The sequence below is a fragment of the Metopolophium dirhodum genome, chromosome 5 (assembly GCF_019925205.1).
Source record: "Metopolophium dirhodum isolate CAU chromosome 5, ASM1992520v1, whole genome shotgun sequence".
In the NCBI taxonomy this organism is placed as follows: Eukaryota; Metazoa; Arthropoda; class Insecta; order Hemiptera; family Aphididae; genus Metopolophium; species Metopolophium dirhodum.
In genome coordinates, this window is record NC_083564.1 from 28,300,416 (window position 1) to 28,323,586 (window position 23,171).

The 23,171-nt window shown below is 27.9% G+C and overlaps 2 protein-coding genes and 1 pseudogene across 2 annotated transcripts; 1 reads left to right on the forward strand and 2 right to left on the reverse strand.

Moving 5' to 3' along the window:
* Positions 1-86: 86 nt before the first annotated feature.
* Positions 87-10,958, reverse strand: LOC132944237 (hypoxia up-regulated protein 1). The gene is made up of 16 exons (XM_061013475.1): positions 10,551-10,958; positions 10,291-10,457; positions 9,958-10,226; positions 9,686-9,891; positions 7,817-7,997; positions 7,535-7,721; positions 5,275-5,424; positions 5,009-5,212; positions 4,513-4,936; positions 4,165-4,435; positions 3,940-4,105; positions 3,572-3,835; positions 3,381-3,488; positions 3,237-3,303; positions 2,895-3,107; positions 87-607 (listed from the first exon to the last, which is right to left on the reverse strand). The coding sequence occupies exons 2-16, from the start codon at positions 10,426-10,428 to the stop codon at positions 573-575; spliced, it is 2,883 nt and encodes a 960-aa protein (XP_060869458.1). The 5' UTR covers positions 10,429-10,457; positions 10,551-10,958; the 3' UTR covers positions 87-572.
* Positions 10,959-14,601: 3,643 nt separating this feature from the next.
* LOC132945839 (trimethylguanosine synthase-like) lies at positions 14,602-18,373 on the forward strand. Its single transcript, XM_061015627.1, has 8 exons — positions 14,602-14,756; positions 15,283-15,405; positions 16,254-16,428; positions 16,807-16,917; positions 17,336-17,498; positions 17,558-17,689; positions 17,777-18,081; positions 18,147-18,373. The coding sequence occupies exons 2-8, from the start codon at positions 15,401-15,403 to the stop codon at positions 18,246-18,248; spliced, it is 993 nt and encodes a 330-aa protein (XP_060871610.1). The 5' UTR covers positions 14,602-14,756; positions 15,283-15,400; the 3' UTR covers positions 18,249-18,373.
* Positions 18,374-18,871: 498 nt separating this feature from the next.
* LOC132945840 (holocytochrome c-type synthase-like) lies at positions 18,872-23,169 on the reverse strand (annotated as a pseudogene).
* Positions 23,170-23,171: the final 2 nt, after the last annotated feature.

The following is a 23,171-nucleotide window of genomic DNA, read 5'->3' on the forward strand; positions in this document are numbered from 1 at the left end:
TTCATTAAGATAACTATTGTTTTTTTAATATTAACTGCAATACAATTTTGGATTAGCTAGTGGATATTTTAATTTATGCAAAATAGTTTCATATAAAAATGCTTTTTTAATACTTAAAAAGAGAGTTACAACTAACCAAAATTTGACAAAGAATTAATGCATAATTAACATCACAATGTTTTCTTAATTTTAAACAAAACAATTTTCAAAATTTATGTACAGTCTGTTTTCTACTTTAAATAATATTCATTATTATAAGTATCAAGTATTTAAAAATGTATAGTTTCTTGTTTATCATTATCTCAGTTTTTCATTGTTTTATACTTTGATAATATGAATGTGCGCTCAGAAACCATTTAAAAACATTTTTTTTTTTTTTTTTTAATAATAATTTTACTTATTTTATCTGGTTTTATTTTCAACGATGTAATTAAAAAATACAATGAAATGCAATTATCCAGAATAAATAAATTAAAAAATGTACAGAATTAACATTAGTCTTCAATAACTGGATCCTGGAATGCACGATAGCCTGTGTTCACTTGCACAATTTAGACACCAATTTTTTTTTTTTATAACTCCGTGTGTGTATCATCTCCTTTTTCCTCTATAACAAAAAAATCTTAATTAAGTAATATGAAAGATATTTAGTAAACAAATGCAGATTTAAATAATATGTAAAACTTATAAAACATAGGTGAAACCGATCTTTAACCTTACTTAAGGATTATTAATTGTATATCAGTATACAATGTTTATAAAAATAATATATAATATTAGATATATAATATTATGAACGTAAATCCGTTTTATAAAACTTTAACGAGTAATTATCAAATTCAATGTTCTACGTTCATACATGTCTAAATTGTATTTAAAAAAAGATATATTTTACTAAGGAATTTTTAATATTTTTGGACAAGTAATTTTAATAAATTTTGAACGGAGCAATGTAAGTAAACTGTAAAGGTTTTACGATAATGGTTTTATTTTATTTGTTTGTCTATCCATCTGTGGGAGCTGTAAAAATTATATTTTTCTGTATTCATTCTTTAATGCGAAAAATCTCAATACTTTAAAAACGGCCATAACTATGATAAAAATGGGAGTATTTATGCAACACTTACCAGTTTTTGACAATATAAATTTATGTATAAATTACATAAACAAATTATTTTGTATGTCTTAGAATTTACCAAAATCTAGGTACCTAAACATACTTTTACAGTTACCTATTTTTATCATGACTTTATTTCAGTCTGTAAATTAATGTTTAAGTGTTAATAAACCTAGTTAACAACAGTTACATTTAGTTTTATTGTTAGTAATAAAATAAACAATTTTATAGAAAAATATAATCAAATTAATCTAAAAAGAAATAATATCATTTAGTACAGGGATGGCAAATATGATTTGGTCAATGTATCAATCCATGACACAATTCAAAACAAAATTTCAGATGTGACACTAATTATATTGTTAATAGATTATTTTTACAAAGTATAAATGAAAAATTAATGATAATAATGTAGAAAAAAATCAACTCTTATATTAATTGTTGGAAACATTTTACTTCATATTGCTCGAAAGATTTTTTATGTCTGGTTAATATGCTGTTGCTTGCAAGGTATACAAATATATTTAGACACATGCAAATCTTTTGGGTGCAATTGAAAATTTCTCCTGTGCCACTTATTTGTCATTCCTGATTTCGTGCATATTATTAGTTTATAAAATGTTGATGATGCTTTAATACTATGGACTAAACAAGCGGAGAGTTAAGGTAGAATTCTTTATGTAGAGTTAAGGCCAGAAAATGTTTGTGTCAACACAAATATATTTTTATTTTTTTTTTTTCATATAAGCTTGCTATAAGTTAATTTTACAATTTTAGCTAGTACATTTTAATATTTAATGATGTTAATAACTTATGACATTTAATGCCTTTAAAGTGTACACTAAAGTACAAGACAATATTCAAACAACCAATAACCACACGCTATGTCACACCCACATGTGTTGTCTTCATCCTACATACATACGACATAGACAAAACAAGTTAACACAGTCTAAATAGAACTCGCTCAATTTTGGTTAGAATAAGAAAACCTATTACAAAATTAAAAGATGACAATAATTTGTAGGGCAAGACGTTGAGTTTTATTATTTAAATTTAAATTTTGAAAAGTTAAAGGTATTTTAAAAATGTTGAAGTTTTTGCTATTTCTAAACGATATAATGAACATAATGAATATAATATAATGGGTATAATGGAAAAACTCAACGACTTGCCCTAAGAAATATTGTCACAGTTCAATTTAATAATAAGTATTTACTATTTTTACTCTAGAACCAAAATTGAGCGATATATACTGCATAAACGCGTTTTGTCTAAATTGTACGTGTAAGACAGAGACAACACATGCGAGTGTGATGTCCTCTCATTTCGTCATATTTCCTTACAAATTATAGTTAAAATGAATAACTATAATAAATTTTTTTAAAGCCGACGTTATTTATATCTAGCAATTTTATGGATCATAGTAAGAATGATCTTTAAATAAGTATATTATGTTAGTATTTTTCATTAGGTAAAGCAAAATTATAGAAGAACTCCCAAAAAGTTACAAAACATACATGCTTAATAATGTACTCTTTAAAATGAGTTATTCAATTACTAAAATAAGCGAAATGCAATTTGTATAATACAAATAACTAATGCTGATGAAATCCATGATGAAATATCCGCCTTTAAATCATGTGGCAATTTGGAAATTTTTTCTGTAAAAACATATATTGCAGAGCTGAGCAAGCATTGTGCAATAAGCAACTATGATAAATAAATTTAAAACTGCCGTGCTCCATCACCGTTGTAAACATCTTGAGATTCTCACCAGTTTTGGTAGGTTCAACTAATGGTAGTTCAGTTGGTTTGGGTTTGTCTGTTTTTAATGGACTTTCAGATTCGGCATTATCTTCTATAGTACTACTTGGTTCATGTGCAGTAGACTTTTCTACATCATCTTGTGCGTTAGTCTTAACTGTAGAATCATTATCTTGTTCTTCAGGTGTTTTAGCTTTTTCATTGTCAGTCTGTGATGTTGGTGCTTCACGAACAATAATTATTGGTTTAAGTTATATTAGTTGGATAAGTCAAACACAACAAAAAAAATCTCACTCTAATTCAATCATTTCTGTTAAATAAAAATAAATGGGTTGAGAGGTAAAACACTTACCTTTAACTTTAGGTTCCTCTTTTTTTTTTGGTTTCCAGGAAGTGAATTTTGTCATTAAATATCTCATCTAAAAAAATTATTTGTATAAATTGTTAAGCCAAGAATTAATAATTATAAATATATATTTTTATTATTATTATGCACCTCGCGTTCTATTGATGAATGTTTTATTGCAATTGTTTGAATTGTCAAAACCGGATCAACAGACTTTGGAAGTTTTTCCTGTTCTTCTACTTGTTTATCTTTCCAACTCTACAAATAAAATAAAATTTTTTTTTGGTTGTAATTAACTGTGTATTCTGATTATTCTAAATTGTAAATATCAATATTCTTACCGTAATTTCGGAAATCAATTTGTCAAGTGTATCTATTTCTACTTGTGTAAATGGAGTATCATCCAATGTGGTATTTTTTATTTTTTCCAAAAAAGAATTACTATTGTTCAATGCACTATTTAGTGCTTCCAATCTTGATGGTCTTTCTGCATGCTCAAAAGTTCTTTCCCAAACAGGTAATACTATTTTTTTTAAATCATCAAATTTAGAGTCTAAAACTTCAGCTTCAGCACCAAAACCATCATCTTCCAACCAATTTGATATCTTAAATACATTTAAAATTTGATTTATATTACAACCTATTTTAACTAACTTAAGCGTTACAATATTTATTATTTAAGATTTTAAGCAATTAAAAAAAAAATTACCTCAGAACATTTATCTAAAATTGATCGAGTTTCAATGTCAGTAGCAGAACTAGAATAATCAGGTTGTTCTAATTTTTCACGTGTTTCAATAATAGCCGTTTCTAAATTATTTAAAGAGGTTTCTTTGCGTGATTTTGCTAAATCTATTTCTTTAAGTCCTGTTATCCTAGAAAACAATAAAAGCTCAAATAAAGGAACAATTGTTCATGTATCTAAATATCATACTTATTAATTGAACTTTGCAAATCATCATCTTGAGCAGGAAGTACAAATAAGTATTCATGATTAACATCAATAGTTTCTTTAACTGTTACAACTTTTAAATTCTTCTTAGAATCAGAAATTGGAATTGAATCATTTAATTTAACTTGTTCAGTACTGTTTGTTTGATCAAAAGTATCAGTATTATTTGTTGTATTATTAGAAGCTTGGGAAATAGGATCTTCTTCTGGAGCTTCATGAACTGGTTTTTCTTCTTTTAATACTTCTTCAGGACCTTTTAAATATAAATATTTATTATTTTAACGTTAATTTTATATTTTAAGTATTTTGTTAATTGTAACTACTTATTACCTTTAAACAAATTGCTAATAGTATTTCCAATCTTTGATAAAGTAGATTCTTCTTCTGTATCAGCTGTAACAGTTTTTTCGACTAACAACTCAACATTTTGTAAAACTAATAATCCACTATCATCCATTGCAAAGTGTGCTTTTATTCCTTTGGTATCAGCACCTTCCTGACCTTGATATTTGGAATAGGCATCTCGTACACCGTTTAATTTAATATTACTTAATGACAAAGAACCTAAACATTTAATTTCATTTTCATCTAAATGGCTGAGTTCTGCATAACCCACAGTGAAATCAAAATCTTGTTGATGCTTATTAAATGTTATTATTTTGCGTTGTGGATATGGATTCATGTGACCAAACAAAATGCGCTTGACTTGTTTTGCTGGTTTATTCTCATCTATAACCTCTTTATCAAATGTAACCTAAAAATAATATAGTTCATTAAGTACTTATTTAGGTCAACACAATAAAAAATTATAAACAAAATAACTAACCTGTATAGGGAATAATGTAGCATCCTTAGTAATAAATGCTTTTACTTTAAATCCATTACTAAGATCTGCTGCTTTATATGCAGCTCCTAAAGCAGAAGCTTCATCAGTATTCAAGGACCGACCAAGCGGTTGATTACTCTTTAAATCTTTAACCAAACGGTCTTGAACTCGAGGAACTCTAGTACCAGCACCAGATAACATAACCTAAAATATTATTAAATAATTTAATAAAATAATTATTTCTTTGAAAATAAAATAAAATATACTTGTTCAATCAATTCGATAGTCAGTCCAGATGCTTCTAAAGCTCTTTTAGCTGGAAGCACAACTTTATCAAATAAATCTTTACACAATTCTTCTAATTCTTCCCTGGTAACTTTGATACGCATATCTTTTTCATCAATTAAGCCTTCTATCTGAAATTAAATATTAACTTTAGTGCTTAGCGAGGAAAGTATTATGTATTGTTCAGTGTATCATCACATTTTGGATCATAAAATATGTTTTAGTCTTGCATCATTGTGAGTGCTTTTTGATTAAAAATTTGATTATATTAGTACTTAATAATTGGGGGCAGTGACGCGGAATATTTTTAAATCACTGGGGTAAACTTTTTTTTGGGGTACCTACCAAGTTCAAATATTGACAAAATACGTAAAAATGATGAAAATTTCCAAATTATTTTGAGTTAGAAATTCATAAAAAATTTTCTTTTTAAATCTAAGATTTGAAAATGTAATGCAAGATTCCTCATAAATTTGTCTACCTTTATCAAAAAAAAAAATGCCTACAAGAAAGTCAAATTAAATTTTTTTGTACGTTTTGAAATTCATATTTTTACAACATTTGATATTCACTCGATTTCTCATGTAACGATTTCCTTATTTTGTTGTAATTAAAATACAAATGACTGTAGATACTTGAAAATTTCACTGAATGTTTATATTAGCATTTTATATACACGAAGAAAATAATTTGACTTTTTTTGAGCTGTTTACGGACATTGTCAGTTTTCAATTTTTTTAGTATATTTTTCTATAAATATCAATCAAATTTTATTTGATGGGTAAAAAAGCGTCAAAATGTAATGCAAGGCTCCTAATATATATTGTTACATTAGCAGTTGAAAAATATTAAAAATACAAGCTCAATTTTTTTTTATAAGCATTTAAATTTCAAATTTCGACAAAATTAAATAATTATTTTGTCGTTAAAAATTTATAAAATGTTCAACTTTTATAGTTAAGGATTGAAAATTTAAAACAAGTTCCATGAAATAGGTTATATATAAATTACTTTGTTCATAATAATATCATCAAATATACTTAGTAATATCATACTCTGTCTGACCGTCTTCGCTTAGAATCGTTTTTCTCATAGAATGATATTGAATCATCGAATTCAAACTTAACACCATAACATTAAATTGACCCACTTGTAACCTACTGTACATCAGAGCGACACCCACTTTCCCAACTTTTTAGGTATACTGTTATATTTATATTTAATACACACAATGACATTTTTAATTACAAATTTTTCGGCAAATATTAATTTAATCTACTGTAGTACTAATTCCTAATAGTAAAATAAATTACTTTAATTACAATAACATCATCAAATATATTTAGTAATATTATAGGCTGACTATCTCCACTCTCAATTGTTTTTTGTATATAATGATTTTATATCATAAATATCAAATTTAACACATCCATTACAGTGACTCTCTAGACACCTTATGTACAGTATAACCTACAGAGCGTACTTGCCCGCTTTTTTTCTTTAAAAATATTCTTTTGATATGGTCTAAAGTCGATACAAAACATATAACTTATAAGTATTTAAAAGTCAGATGAGCTGAGGCCTGAGTGATCAATACTACTCGCGAAATGTTGTTCCGCTATTACTCATCTAAGTTTTAAATACTTAAAACTCTTAAGAGGACACCACACCCGCATGTGTTGTTTCCATCTTACAAACACATGGCATGCCAATTTGTACTCAGAAATTCAAGTTTTATGCCGTAAGCTTAAAAATAAGAGAGAATTGACCTATTAAAAAACTTGATTGTAAGAACATTGTCTGTGTTTTGTTGGAAGTTTTTTTACGATAAATCAGTTTGTAATTGAGTTATAGCGAGTATAATAAATGTAAATTATAAATGCTTATAACTCACTTAAAAACTGAATTATCGTAAAAAAAACTTCCGACAAAACACTGATAATGTTCTTACCATCAAATTTCATAATAGGTAAGTTCACTCTCATTTTTAAGCTAACAGCATAAAACTTGAATTTCTAAGCATAAATTTGACATGTTACGTGTTTGTAAGACGGAGACAACACATGCGGGTGTGGTGTCTTCTTAAACTACTAGTCCTAAATTCAATAATTATGTATTAAAATATTTTGTTTTGGAAAATGAAATTTAAATCTAAAATTTTGTTTTTTTAACTAATAGAAACCATGTAAAATAACTTAATTATAAATTAAGAACTTAATAATTAAAATAATATTTTATTACTTGGGCAAAATGTTCAGTGTTAGCACTCAGTACATTCTTTAATCGTCCAGCTTCTTTGAATAATTTTGCCATTGATCGAGTATTTTTAGTAACATCATTGGGTGTTAGTTTTAGATTATTAAATTTGGCTGCTAAGTAATCTCTTAGTCGTAGTTGCATTTCCAAACCACCCAAATTACGTTCATAGCTACAAGATAAAATATTGACATTTATTAAATCACATTTTTAGGACAATAAATCTTTCAAATTCATATTAACAAAGATTAAAATGTAGATACAAACCCTACTCCTAGTACAGCAAGATGAGGTTGAAGTTCAGGAGCTATTCTATCCTTAGATTTTATCAGCTGATAGGATACAACTGAAACCTGAGTACCATATGCTCCCATATCGTAAAACATCATATACATCGGAGATGTTTCGTTAAAACTTTTTGTACGAAATATACCATAATTCAATGCAGCTAAAAATTAATAATATGAAAAACGATTTATTTTTTAATTTTTAATTTTAAATTTAACATACAACTTTAAATTTCTAGGTCTTATTATTTTTGTTGCATTTTATTTTTTAAATTCTTTTTTTTATACATTTAACTAACTTAAACCTATAACTTTAACCAAAAATATCAATAAGTACGAGTATTACCGGCTAAACACTTATGAATTTATTTTCTATCAATTTTTAATTAATTATTTTAGTTGATTATCGAGTAAATTTAATGTATAAGAGATTAGAATAAAATGTTTGACAGGGAGTTAAATAGTGCTTATTCCAGATTAAAGAAGTTAAAAACCATCAGTTATGCATATAACACATTTTTTTAAATTCTTTAAAATTTATATTCATTTATACCAAAATTATTTTTTTTTTTTAAATGTTAGTGCATTTTTTTTAAATTTTTAGGACAAACAAGTATTTTTTGTAGGGTATTTTTCTGGTATTTTTGTGCATTAAAATCCCAGCCCTAGTTTTAAATTATTAATCATATATTCATAATATTTACAATATCCTAAATAGTAAATTTCGATAAAATTTTCAATTGCAGATTAAAGCTAACAAAAAATATAAAAAGTACGTAATATGAAGATTATTTTTAAAAATAAAAAGTATAATACATTAATACATAACATTGAGTAATAAAAATAATGACTCTAAGGTCATTTTAAATTCAGATAAGAGGGTATATTTATTTAATGATAACGTTTAACACAACTTTTAGACATGCAAATATTATAAAAAATATACTTTCAAACACAAACCCAATATTTATCCTGAACCTTATTTACTAACCAATTTTCTTAATCTTCTAGTCTGATGTACCATAGGTATAACCTACTTAGTCACAATAATTAAAATGTTGTTAATAAGGAAATTCAACAAATCAGGTCATTCAGAAATCAGAATATACTGGGTGATTATTTTATCATTGAACACTCATTATTTCAAAAAGTATGAATGTGTAAAAAAAAAATACTTTATTTCTAGTCTTTAAAAACAAATTTAAAAAAAAAACTAGTTTTTTTAAAATATTTTTATTCCAAACATTTTGGAAGTTTTTTATCATCTTAAATTTGGTTGTTATGTATCAAAATAATAAAAAAAATATTCTGCTTTCAAAGATGAAATTAAAACTGTGTTGTAATTCAAAAAAGTAAAAAACTTTAAAAAAGAATTATAAGGATAAAAATATTTAAAAATATAATTTTTTAATAAACACGTTATTTTGTAACGACTTAGAAGCATGTAAACAATATATTTTCAAAAACATTAACACTTTTTGAATAATGAGTGTGCCATATTATATGAATCACCCAGGATTAGTATTGAAAAATGGAACTCTGGTTAAATTTAAGTATAGAATACTAGTAGTATTTTGTATATTATGCAGAAATTATCAAATTGATAAAATAGTTTTATATTTTTTAGTTCAAATTAAAACATTACTGTAAATAATTGTAATATTCTTAACATAAATTTCAAATTTATCTACCTAGCTAAATTAGCTAAATACCTTGCCGTATTTTTATACATATCATTAAATATTGAAAATGTTTGTACTTTATATTAGTTATATAAAATATGTAATAAATATTGTTTTTATTTATGAAAATAAGGAATATAATTTGGTATATGTCTATAATTTTTTACCTGCAGTATAACTGTTAATTAGTTGTAATACTTTAATTCCAGCAATTTCTGCTGCTTTTAGCATTGCAGTTCGTTCAGCTTGACCAAAATAACCAGGAACAGAAATTACTGCTTCATTTATAGCTTGTCCAGCACTATCTTGTGCGAATTCTCTTGCTTTTTCCAACATCATCGCCACAAGTTCTTCGGGTGAAAAATAATCATCTCTACAAATATAAATTAATATAATAATATAGCTTATATAGTTGGATAATTCTATAATTTATACATACGATTCACCATGCTTGAAAAGTACTGTATTTCTTTTTGGATCAGGAATAATGTCATAATAGGGAAAACGTTTTTTATAAAGATCTACAATTGGATTATCTATTTTCTTTCCTAATAAGTCAAGAAAATAAATGTAACAGTTGGATGGGAATCGAACGCCAACTGTAAGTGCATCTTCTCCAAATGTACGTTCACCATTGCGGAATGCTATAGCAGTCGGAGTTTTCCTTTTAGATTCTTTATTAAGAGCTATTTCCATTGGCACACCGGGCTATACAACGTTTAAGCACATTAAAATATATTTCTACATAATCAATTTATTATGTAATACTTACTGAAACTATTGCTACTTTCATCCATTCTGAACCAATATCGACACTCATTACAGCTAAACCGTGTACATTGGCAAAATGTAAACTCAAAACCAAGAACATTGTCAGTGCTGTGACACATTTCCAGAATGGGATACCCATTTTGAAGATTGTCAAGAGTAAAAACTTACCTAAATAAAATTGATATTAGTGAAATAACTATTTGTCTAAATAAAATAAAAAATTATAAAATGTAAAGTTGTAAAAATATAACGTTTACTTACGTAACTAACAAGTATACTATTCGCCCCTTACACTATATTTTAGGAATAATCGTATTTGATTTACAACGAAAATAGGAAAAATCCACCGGGTAAAGTGGAAACTATCATGTCTGGTATTGATAATATTATCAATGTAGAATTTTCACAATAATATTTAAATCCAAATAATTTAAGTACAGTAAAGATCAATTAAATGTATTACAGACAATTTGTTTAAATACCCTAACAACTGTAACGTATAAGTCAGGCATACGGCTAAAGATTACGTATGCTAAGTTAAATTAAATATAACAAGTTAAGACGTAACATAATCGTAACTCAACACATATTAGTTATACATAAGTACAAAAAAAAAACCAACAAAATCGCCGATTTGGCGGCTTCTGATTGGTCGACTGTCTTGACACGTATCTGCCAATTTTCCTAAAGTTTATATTACTCAAATATCCATTTTGTACCCGTTCATTGATAAGAATGTTTTTAAAATGTGGATATGTTTTTTTTATACTTAATTTAACTTTGATTGATCGATCACGGTCACAGACAGATATGTATAATCCATAAACCTTAAAACTCATAAGTAAATATACAATAGAATTTATTTAGAACATAAAAATGGATAATTATATACTATATGATTAAGGTATATGGAGTATGGTCGTATGGACCTAAATAAACTCACAAGTACAGATAACAATGGTACGAGCATAGGTGGATTGCCAATACAACTATTACACCTGGGGATCGAGTTAATATCGGTTATATATTTGCAGTGATAGTGGTATCAAAACGTTATCAGTTATCACTAATCAGTGGACCTCAAATTGTGTGGAAAATTTGAACTTTACTGTTAAAGTTAAAGTTGTTCATAATAATATAATATGAATATTAAAAGTATTTTTTATCTTTATAGTTAAAATAATTAAGTCTATTAGTAATAACTAGGGCTCGGAAGTTGATGACTTTATAAACATTAAAATATGACACTAAAAAAATGCAAATATGACATAAAAATGACAACAAATATCCTTAAAAAATGAACTAAGAAATTACAAATATTTGTTTTAAATTTATAATCACAGGTTACCCCAACGACAAGCGGTTCTTTAATAACCTAACCAACAAACTTATAAGGAAACTCCAAAATCACAAAAATCAATCCTACGATAGTTACATTTCTGACCTAAACTCAACAAATGGCTCGCTTTAGAAAGCAACCAAAAAAATCCTTAAACACATCGAACCCACTGCTCCACGACGTCGCTCCGATAACTCTACAATCACTGACAACGTTTTTACCGAACGCCTTGCTACAATATTCAAATCAAATATTATCCAAACAACTACCAGTATTTATACCTGCTAAACCTACTACCCCAAATGAAGTACTTTTCTATATAAAACATTTAAAAAAACGGTAAAGCACCTGGTCATGATTTCATAACTGCTCCACTTTTAAAACATCTACCACCCAAAACAATAATCCTATTATCATATATATTCAATTCTATATTCCACCTTTCTTACATGCCATATATTTGGAAACATACTCTTATTTTTTGTGGTTTTTTATCTAGTCTGCCAGCCAGGGTGTATACCGTATACAAGAAAAAAAGAGCCAAATATAAAAAAGGTGGGTAAGTGGATGTCGCTCTGCTGTACGCCTGTAGGTAAAGTGGGTCACTGTATAATGGATGGTTGATTAAATTTGAAATGGGCATTACTTTATCATTTCTAGTTTCTACAATAATCACAGACACACAGAACATACACAGTTCTATATATCTATGATAATAATTCCCGCCGTTATTTAAATAACAATCATAAGATATATAAATAAAAATTTGTAATGATTGTACATTTGTACTTGGATATTGCCATATTGGTTATAAGTGTTATAACTAATTTATAAGCAGTATTACATAATATGTATATTAGTAAATAATGCATATTGTTATTTTATTATCGTTTGACATAATTTATAACACTGAACACTATTATAATATTAAAGTTCGGATTTTGTAGGCATTCGCGTTTTTATTATATTGGTCTAAGACGAAGTTACATCAGCTATATGTCATTTTATTATTATACTTACAATAAAATGCATGCAGTTTTGTTTTGCTTTTTAAGTTATAATTTTTTGAAATACTTTTTTGTGATTTTTTTCTTTTGAGTAAGTATACTTGCAAGATTTTTAGTACCTTGTATAATCTGATTAAATAAATCCGACACGCAACCAATACAATCTATTCTATTAATTTAATAATACCCACACAAAACGGAACAATTACTTAAACAAGCTCCATGTAAAATAGGTTGTCGGCAAATTGGAAGCGTTGGTATTGAATATAGAAATGTTGGGTTTAAAACGCTTGAAACTGTATCTGCGAAGATTTAATAACTTTAATTCAAGGAATCCTGGAAGAAATGGCATCAGAAGAGATGGTCTATTTAAAATTCACGCCCATTGGTTTTTGTTGATGTCGAAAAAAAAATTATAATATAGGTAAGTAGATAATCAATAACAAAAAAATCCACTCTGTACTACTACCATTATAATATTATTAATTAGTTTATTTGCATATTTGTATCTACGTATTTGGTATTTAATTTAATTGCACCTGTACACTATGCCTTTGGATAAAACCTTTTATTGAAATATGATTACAAATAAATTATTAAATAAAGAATAATATTTTGTTTTTGTAATTACAAAATGTGTAGGTTAAATTTAATTAGGTTTACATAATATAATTTACACATATTATAATTATAATATGTGAGCAATAATTCCGCATGCTGGTTGACATTTTTTATGAATAATATTAGGTATATTATATATTACTATATTAGCATAGTAGGGTACTATAAAGAATATATGTAGGTACCTATAAAGTAGCACTGTAGCTGGACACTTCACTTATACTCTCAATATAGATGATATTTGTTCAAAATACCTACCTTTTTTGGTTCTTTTTATAGACATTTGAAATGTGCTATAGATTTTTTCGATTCATAGTTTATTTAAGCTAGTACCTATTTGTTTCATTGTTTGCAAGTAAAAAGCTTGGATGTAGGCACGAGGTTATTCCTCATAAATTATTCGATTTGAGTATGTATTAGGTAATCTAATTACAATAATATTCACATCTTTTATATATGACTGTACATTTGTTCATAAATCTATGAATTATTATAGTACCTATCGCATTAATATTTAATACAATGATATATTATTATAATATTCTAGCCTTACACTTTTACGGTTAAAATATTAATATTGGCTAAATGCGGGCCGCGGTTGTTGGATTGTCATTATATATCGTGCGTGCATGGCGACCGCCACCTATATCATTATTTATTTACGTAATTTTGACATTATTGTTATTATTTTTACGCCGCGCATAAACCCGCTGCAGATATTGAAACTACGAACGAAACTGAGCCAACACGAACACACAAATTGTCTTCGCTAAAAACAGTTATGCCGTATAGTGAATCCGTATCTATGAATCGGAATATTCCGAAACCAAAAGGCTCTCCGAAATGGAGAAGACCTAAGCCGTCCGCCGACAAGACTCGTCTTACGGAAAAGCCGAATTTCACTGAGCCAAAACGAACACACAAATTGTCTTCGCTAAACACAGTTATGCCGTATAGTGAATCCGTATCTACGAATCAGGATATTCCGAAACCAAAAGGCTCTCCGAAATGGAGAAGACCCAAGCCGTCCGCCGACAAGACTCGTCTTACGGAAAAGCCGAATTTTACTGAGCCAACACGAACACACAAATTGTCTTCGCTAAACACAGTTATGCCGTATAGTGAATCCGTATCTACGAATCAGGATATTCCGAAACCAAAAGGCTCTCCGAAATGGAGAAGACCCAAGCCGTCCGCCGACAAGACTCGTCTTACGGAAAAGCCGAATTTCACTGAGCCAACACGAACACACAAATTGTCTTCGCTAAACACAGTTATGCCGTATAGTGAATCCGTATCTACGAATCAGGATATTCCGAAACCAAAAGGCTCTCCGAAATGGAGAAGACCCAAGCGGTCCGACGACAAGACTCGTTTTTTGAAAAAGCCGAATTTTACTTCGCGTACCGGAAAACTGGTCGATGTGTTGTACGGGCGCCGTCACTGCAACCCCAGAGACGACATAACTCTGCTGTGCACTTACTTCGAAGCAAATAAAAGGTACTTACATATTATTCTTAACAGGAATGTTGGAAACAATTTTTATTATTTTCAACACCTTATGTGTCAGGGGTGACTCCAGAGATTTGTATTGGTTGGGCTAAGTCATAACTTTCAGAAAACTATATTATGTTTATTTTTACAAAAATGTACAATTTTTTAGAAATATGATCTTGGGGGATTACGGCCCCTGATACGTATAATTTGATCGGTTGAGTAAACAGATATTTTTTAATTGAGGAGAGATTTATACAAGCAACTGATACAAGTTCTTAAAATAAAATAATCAGGTAGAAATTATGTTAATAGACATTTATTTAAAGTAATGGTTTTTTTTTTTGGAAAAGTTTGGAATTTGTTGGTGAGCTTCTCCTTGACTCTTTCCTCACAGAACTACACTTCTAATTTACATCTATTTTGCAGTTTTAAATATTTTGTCTGAGTTATCTGCATAATTAGCTGTACCTATACTAGCGGCTTTTAAAATAATAAAAAAATAAAAATATTTTGTTCTACATTTTTATAGGCACGAAAGACTTCCAAAGGGGTCGAAATCATTTGTAAAAAATGAAACCTCTAATGTTAACTTCTATTCAGATAAACGCAAACGTCGTACTACTAATATTGAAAACGAACCAAGCTACATGTTGTAAGTAATATTTATAATTAATTTTGTTTAAATAATTTTAATTGAATAAAATGACTTTAAAAATAATGATGTAGGTACACGATTTTACAATACAGCAATATTAAGTATGAAAACATGCTATAGGTACCTATATAATTTTCGGCTTTTGTTACACCCGCGCGTATCGAGTTTCCAGTTTACTTATGCACATAGGCGCAAATTGACTAAAGTTTTTGGGGGGACTCAAGCCCCCCTCCCCATAGGCCTTATTGCTTAGTACCACAGAATATAAAAATTAGTACTAATTACTAGATTTTGAACTGGGGGACTTGACCGACATTAGGAGGGACTAAGTCCCCCACAAGCCCCCCTCTATTTGCGCCAATGCAAGGTTTTTACTATTACGGGACCTACAAAATCGTTCGGTTTTCAACTTTTAGAGGATCTGTTTTTTTTTGGTTCGACGTGCAGAATTTGAAGCTATAGGAACACACGCCGGGACCAAAGAAGAATTCCTGATTCGATAGTTCATAGATATTCGTTTTATTCAGGGTCCGCTTTAGACAATTGTACTATAATATAATATTATATACCTACCGTTATTTTCAAACTAAATACTTACATAGTTTATTATGTATAATAAGTTGAGTTGTATATTAGTTATGAAGTTAACAGTCTGTTATATGAATGCATACACCAATCAAATGATATTTGTATTTAGTTTATATAAATTAAAAATAATTTTATGGAAAAGCCGAAAATAATTGGCATTTTTAACAGTATTTATTAAATATTACTTTATAAAACAAGTACCTGCATGGCTGTATAGTATCTTACTGATGGATGATTTATTTTTTTTTTTGTTACAGACAACAGTACGATAAACCCTCGGCAAAAATTAATGCTGTTCTTAAAGATCTAGGTTTTGTGTGTAATAGTGATAAAATGTATACATTTTATCCATCACAGATATACTATTATAAAGACTCTCAAAAGCATATTACCAGATATGGTCAGAAAAGTTATATTGCACCAAAACCAAAAGTAAATATATGTTTTGTTTATTTACTAAAATATATTAGTGATAGAAAAATTAAGACTGGTGGGTGTTTAGGTAACTAATTTTAACAATTTTTTTTATACAATAAAAATAGAAGTTTGGGACAAATTTAATATTTTAATTTGTAAGTTATTTAGTTATGAGTTTGATAATTTATATTAGTACTACATATTTATAAGTGTATAGTTTATCTGATTTAAAGTAGATTTAAAGTATTTTGTAAATAATTACAAAATATCAAAAACAATAATATTTCACCAATACTTATCATTATCACTGTAATTCATAATTATTTATTTAAACATCAAAATATAAACATACATTTTATCTAACAATTTTTAAATATTATATTTTTATTTTAGAATTCAATAGGTAGTTCTGATGGATATAATCAAAACGGAAGACATCAAAAACCAATTCGCTCTAAAACATACCTGGAAAATAATCATTACAACAAAAACTACAAAATTGAAGTATGAAACATATTTAAATTAATATTACTTTTAAAACTTATCTTTTTAGTTAGCTCTTGAGTATAATTTCAAAATTTTAATTCCATTTGTTGTGCAAATAATTAATCATCAACTATTTTATAGCTGAAATTTAATACACATTATGTTGTACAATAGTTATTGTAAAATTCATAATATTTAGAACTTTCAGCAAGTTTATTTTTTTATAAATAATCTTTGTGTATTGAGTAGTTAACTTTTTACCATGCAAGATTAATATATCTAAAATTATGCTCTGTTGTCTATATTATATTGAATGAAATTCTATAGCTTCTTGAAAAGTATTATATTATAGTATATTATTAAAATTAATTATGGAAAAAAGATGGTGTACAAGTATAAAGTTAAATAAATTTAGTTATTTATATGTATATGTTAGAATCATCATCAAAATTCAAAAATTAAAAAGACTTACTCAAATCAATTGAATTGCCAAAAAAACCCCAATAATCTTCATCAAGATAAACAGTTGCCTGTTAAATACTGGTCAATGAGGCACTTGTTATTTACAAATTTTGATCGCGGTATTCTTTTGGACACAGGTAATTCAACTATTTTCTGTTTAAATCTTATGTTTTTAAACATTGTTTTATATTTACAGAGAGCTTCTATTCGGTCTGTCCGGAGGTATTAAGTTATCATATAGCAAAGCGTTGTAAAAATAACATAGTGTTGGATCCTTTTTGTGGAGCTGGTGGTAATATTATACAGCTAGCAAAAACATGCAAACGAGGTATTATTTTTACAATGTTACATAATATTTTAACTTAAAATTAAAATATATTAAAATAAAGATTTAAAAAAAACTATTTTTGTTTAGTTATAGGATGTGATATTGATCCAGATAAGATAAGATTAGCACGGCATAATGCTGAGATATATGGTGTTGCTCATAAAATTGATTTTGTAGTTGGTGACTTTTTTCAAATTTACCCAAAGTTAAAAGCAGATGTAGTATTTATGTCACCACCATGGGGAGGACCAGGATATTCAATTGATAAAAGCTACAGTTTAACGTCTATGTGTGAAAATTATTTCGGGGGAGGTTTTGGTATTTTTGATATTGTTAAAACTATTGCGCCTAATATTGCATTTCATATGCCGAAAACCACAAATTTATTAGAAGTAAGGCTAAGGCACATGATGTATGGTGTTCAATATAATCTAACCTTTATACTATAATTTTTCAGTGTATGTGGTTGGCAAATGATTTTGGTAAAGTGGAAATTCAGCAGAATATTATTAATGGAAGACTGAATTCAATCACAGCATTCTATGGAGACTTTCACTAAAGTATCTATGGAGACTTTCACTCAAGTAACTGACAGTTGTCAGCGACTTTTGAAAATATTCTTTGCAGTTTTTGATTAATTATGTTTGATGATTAGAATAAAGTTATTTCCAAATTATTTCATTATTTGAACGAGTATTTTATTGTAACAAATTAATATAATTGTGCAACCATCATATATTTATTGATATATTATAAATATATAAAATGTATACACTGCTAATACAACAAAAATTGTATGTTAAAAAACTATAGAAAATTAAAAATTATACCAGAGGTTGACATAATTTATACCAATTTTTGATTTTTAGTAACTAAATGTATTATTTTAATTGTCTCGTCAAAATAATAAAATAAAATAGATTTAGGTTACAAAATAAATGTTCCTATTCCAACTATTTTATTTTATTAAATATTAAAAAAAAAAAAAATGTCAACTGAAAAGTAGTGTATTGTGAGAAGATGAATTTATAGAATATAAATGTTAACTATTTTAATATAATATTTTTTTAACTCATTGATATAAAATAAAATTATACATATTAAAACAATACAATTGCTGCAATTTAAAACTAAGTTTTATAGTTTATTGACTATTACATAAAACAAAGTTAACTCTGCGTATGTATACATTTCATTAAAAATATTTAATCAATAAAATCATTGAATTGAAAAAATAATATGATAACAAAATACCTAAAAATAATGTATTTGTAGTGCTAAAAAGTACTATACTTACTAGTTTAGTTTTTATCTTGGTATCTTTTAAGGATTGAAATAGTTAACTTTTAATCAAGGAACCTACTATACATTATACAATAAAAAAAAAAAAATTAATAATTTATATTCACACTTTATCATCGCTTCTTAATTCTTCCATTTTATTTGCAATATTTCTTTCCCTTTCAGCTTCATATCGCCATCTCCAATAAGCTACCTAAAATTGAAATGTTCAAGTTAAATTATAAAGATAAAATGTTTTTTTTTTTAATTTTGATTAAAAATATATTTACTTTTGAACGATCCCACAACGCACCAAATGAATCTAAGGCTGGCCTTACATCCAAAACAGCCACTTGATATTTATTTGGTGAATTATCTGTACTGTAATAATCAATAACATATCGTACTTCTTTACCACAACGGTCTACTATACAATCATGTCTATCAAAAGGTAGCTCATATCCCATCCAATTTCGTATTTTTGCTCTTGGAGAAAAATGTTTAGCTTTACCCCCAAAGCTTTTCAACTTTGGATTCATACATTCACTTGAGTGGAAAGCTTCCCATTTAAGTACCTCTCGCCAAGCAAGCTCATTGTTGATGTTGTGTATTTTAATTATAACATCCATATCTTTTGGTGATAGTCATCGTCTTTCCAACGCCACCCTTTTCGTAACATTGCATTCCAAAACATCTAAACGATTTTCAAACAGTTTTTAGTAAAAAATATTGTATTATATAATTGTATTATTCGTTTTACTTGAGCTGACGGATAAACCCAAAAGTCACCCTGTCCTTCTGACTTAGGTATAGTAGATACTTCTCGTTCTGTTGGTAATAGAAATGGTTGATCCGGTGCTGGTTTTTGATTTGGAGGTGGCATCTATGAGTATAATACATAAATTATATAAAGATTTAATAATTGGTTTTAAGTTATTAGGTATGATGAATGGTGATAGTTTATGAATCCATCAGAATATTAATTTTATCACAGTCAACATTTTAGGTTAGATTAAGTACTGACTACCACTGTCGGACTGGCTCGAAAAGACCCAGTCCGCGATTTAGAAAAAAGGGCCTCCAACAGGCAAAAAAAGGCGAATGCTTTTATTAGCCCAGAAAAAAAGGTCGCTTCGCTCGCAATCCAATAATCATGTACATAGACAATTTTTTTTTCAATACAATTGCCATCTTGCATAATATTTATCATACAGCCATATAGGCACAAATAACTAAATATGTACCTAACTAAAATTCAATCATTTGATATATTAACTGGTTTAACTAGAATTTATATTGAGCATATTCTCAAAAGTTATGACATTTTCTGGCAGGTCCTAAGTAAATTGGTGACAAGATACCCATCAAACTGTTTTTATTATCAGACAAGGGAAATCCCATCTATCCAGACATCTAACCCCCAAATTATGCCACTGGGGGGTAGCCCTATACTGGCTACACCACCTGTGACATCAAACATTATAAAGAAAAACACCGATTCGAATTGTGTCATATTGTGCACGAGTACAATAATTATCCAAAATATACCTAAATAATTCAGTGATAATGCGAATACCAAGTCATACGCATAAGCTCGTATGAATTTAATTTAATATTATTTAATAGTCACAACAATTTTACACTATTTAAAATCAATGATACATATAACATATTTGTATATAGACAACTATTAAATTCATAGAATGATAATAATAATGTCATTATTTTAATAATTATTGAAAACTTCTCAAGATTGTAAACAAAAATGTTTCCTGATTTGAAAAAAAAAATTTATTTCATATTTCTATTTACTTTAAACGAATAATAATAATATTAATAGGTACAAAATCAAGGGCCACGTCCGCAATTGCGGACTAGCGGTCCGGACCAGTCACTCTGCTGACAACTGACAAGTATCCACAACTGAGAGTACAATTGATGTAATTTTTAATAGCTAACAAAAAGAACAAATAGCGATTAAAAATAATTTCTTATATAATATCTAAGCTGAAAATAATGTCTATAGACAAATAGTAGATGAACGAAAAATTTAACTATAAATAGATATATTTACTATAAGCCAGGCAGTCTGTTTTGTATTTTTATAAATAAAAGTTATTCTCTCTCTAAACTAAACTAAAATTAAGTCATTTTAATATTATAGGCAAATAAGTACCAGGCAAAGTAGATTATTGAGCAATATGTACATTTAGGCAATTATAATACAGTCCGATTTTAATGGATATGTCAAAATTATATATTTGTCGGGCTATAAAGAATCAAGGCTGGGCATTAACGAGTTAAAAAGTTAATTTCATTTTAACTTTTTAACTTAACTTGTTACTTTTGGCTTTTCATTAACTTTTAACTGTTAACTTACTAAATTTCTTTCTTAATTAGCGTGAAATTAACGAGTTAATTTTTCATTTTAAGAAGTAAGTTAAGTTAATTTATTTTGTTTTTAATTTTATAATTTTTTACTATTTCAGTCTATTTCGTTTTCATGTCAAAAAACATCTATCTTAAATTGTTTAAAGTTTAAAATTTATATCATTCAAATCTAACTTATATGGAAATACTGTAAGTATTAACACTATATCCTATAATTGAGTTTTGGGTTGGAAAAAAATTAAGTACGCTAGCGTTGTATAAACAAATTAACTTTTTTTTAACTTAATAAAAACTTAACAAAAAGTGTGTATTAACTTTTAACTTAACTGAGTTAACCTAGAGTTAAAATAACTTTTAACTTTTTGTTATTGCTGCATATTAACTTAACTGAGTTAACCTAGAGTTAAAATAACTTTTAACTTTTTGTTATTGCTGCATATTAACTTAACTGAGTTAAAAAAAAATCATTAACTTGCCCAGCCTTCAAACTATCACAGGAAAAGTACGTAAAATCTTGTCAGGAAAAATAGTATTTTAATGTATCGCCCCAAAATACCAGGTTAAGTATACTATATACTTATACGCTGTCTTAAAAGAGAACAATCGCTTTTTGTGCATAGTGAATGATGTGATAGGTACGTTAAAAATCAAGTGACCACACTAAAACCGGGTCGTTGATTGGAGAATCGCAGTACTGACGAAAATTGGCCGGTGGACTGATAATTGAATTATTCTCTTTTGAGATGGACTCTAGACCGGGTTATGTATCACATCGCCCGTAAAATATATTTATTATACATTAGGTAGATAGGTACTAGATACTTTGACACTTTTACATTAATGAAGCTTAGTAAGGGAGTTGCATTATTTAACGTTTGTGGATTCAATGGATTACAATGATTACCTATTTTATTATACCTATCCAGATTCAGCATACCACACTTAGTCATATAATATGTTTACCATATTTAGCGGATTAATGTCATCTGGGTTTCCTGCCACAGCACATCCAGCGGCTTTCTTATCGTCTGTTTTGAACTTTTGACGTGCATTGGACATTCCGGTGGTGGGCTCATGCCAGCTGTGTTGGTTAGGCCGTGTGGATTTTTAGGCGCTTCATTGTTAGTTTCGTTCTGTGGAATGAACGCCTGCCCCACAAGTTTTTGAGCTCCAGAAACCGTATTTCCCATAGCTACTCGTCAAAAAATCTAAAAGACGCAACGTCAAAGTAAAAAAATACCTACGTGATACATATGTAATATCTAACGAAAACAACATATTTACTCACTCGTACTCGATGATGGGTAAGACTATTTTGGGAATCGTAATTTTCAGATCAGAAATATATTCACATCTTCAGTGAAGTGTCTGAAATCGTGGGTTGCACTAGGCGTCGTGGTCCAAAATATTAGGAATTCAGATTTCGAATAATTCGGAACAGAAATTAATAATTATTCCTATTTCTCAGATGTAATTTTTCCTCGGAGAAAATTGTCTAACCTATATCACGTCTTCTTCCTCCGTTGGGGATGTTATCAGCTCGTGTCCGCGCGTCTAATCAGATTATCAATCGATAATCATCATGGAAAAGTGATTGATACGTTATCTCATAACAATAATAATCACTAACGTTTTGTTTATTATCGCACATCATATTTTTTTATGCACCACCGATATAATACCATCATTATAAGTTATAATATAAAATATTTACCGAGCAGGATCTTTGAGAAAAGAAAAAAAAACTAAGTTTCTTTTTGAATTTTCAGTTCTCCCCACGATTTCACAATACATTTAAATGAATACCCAC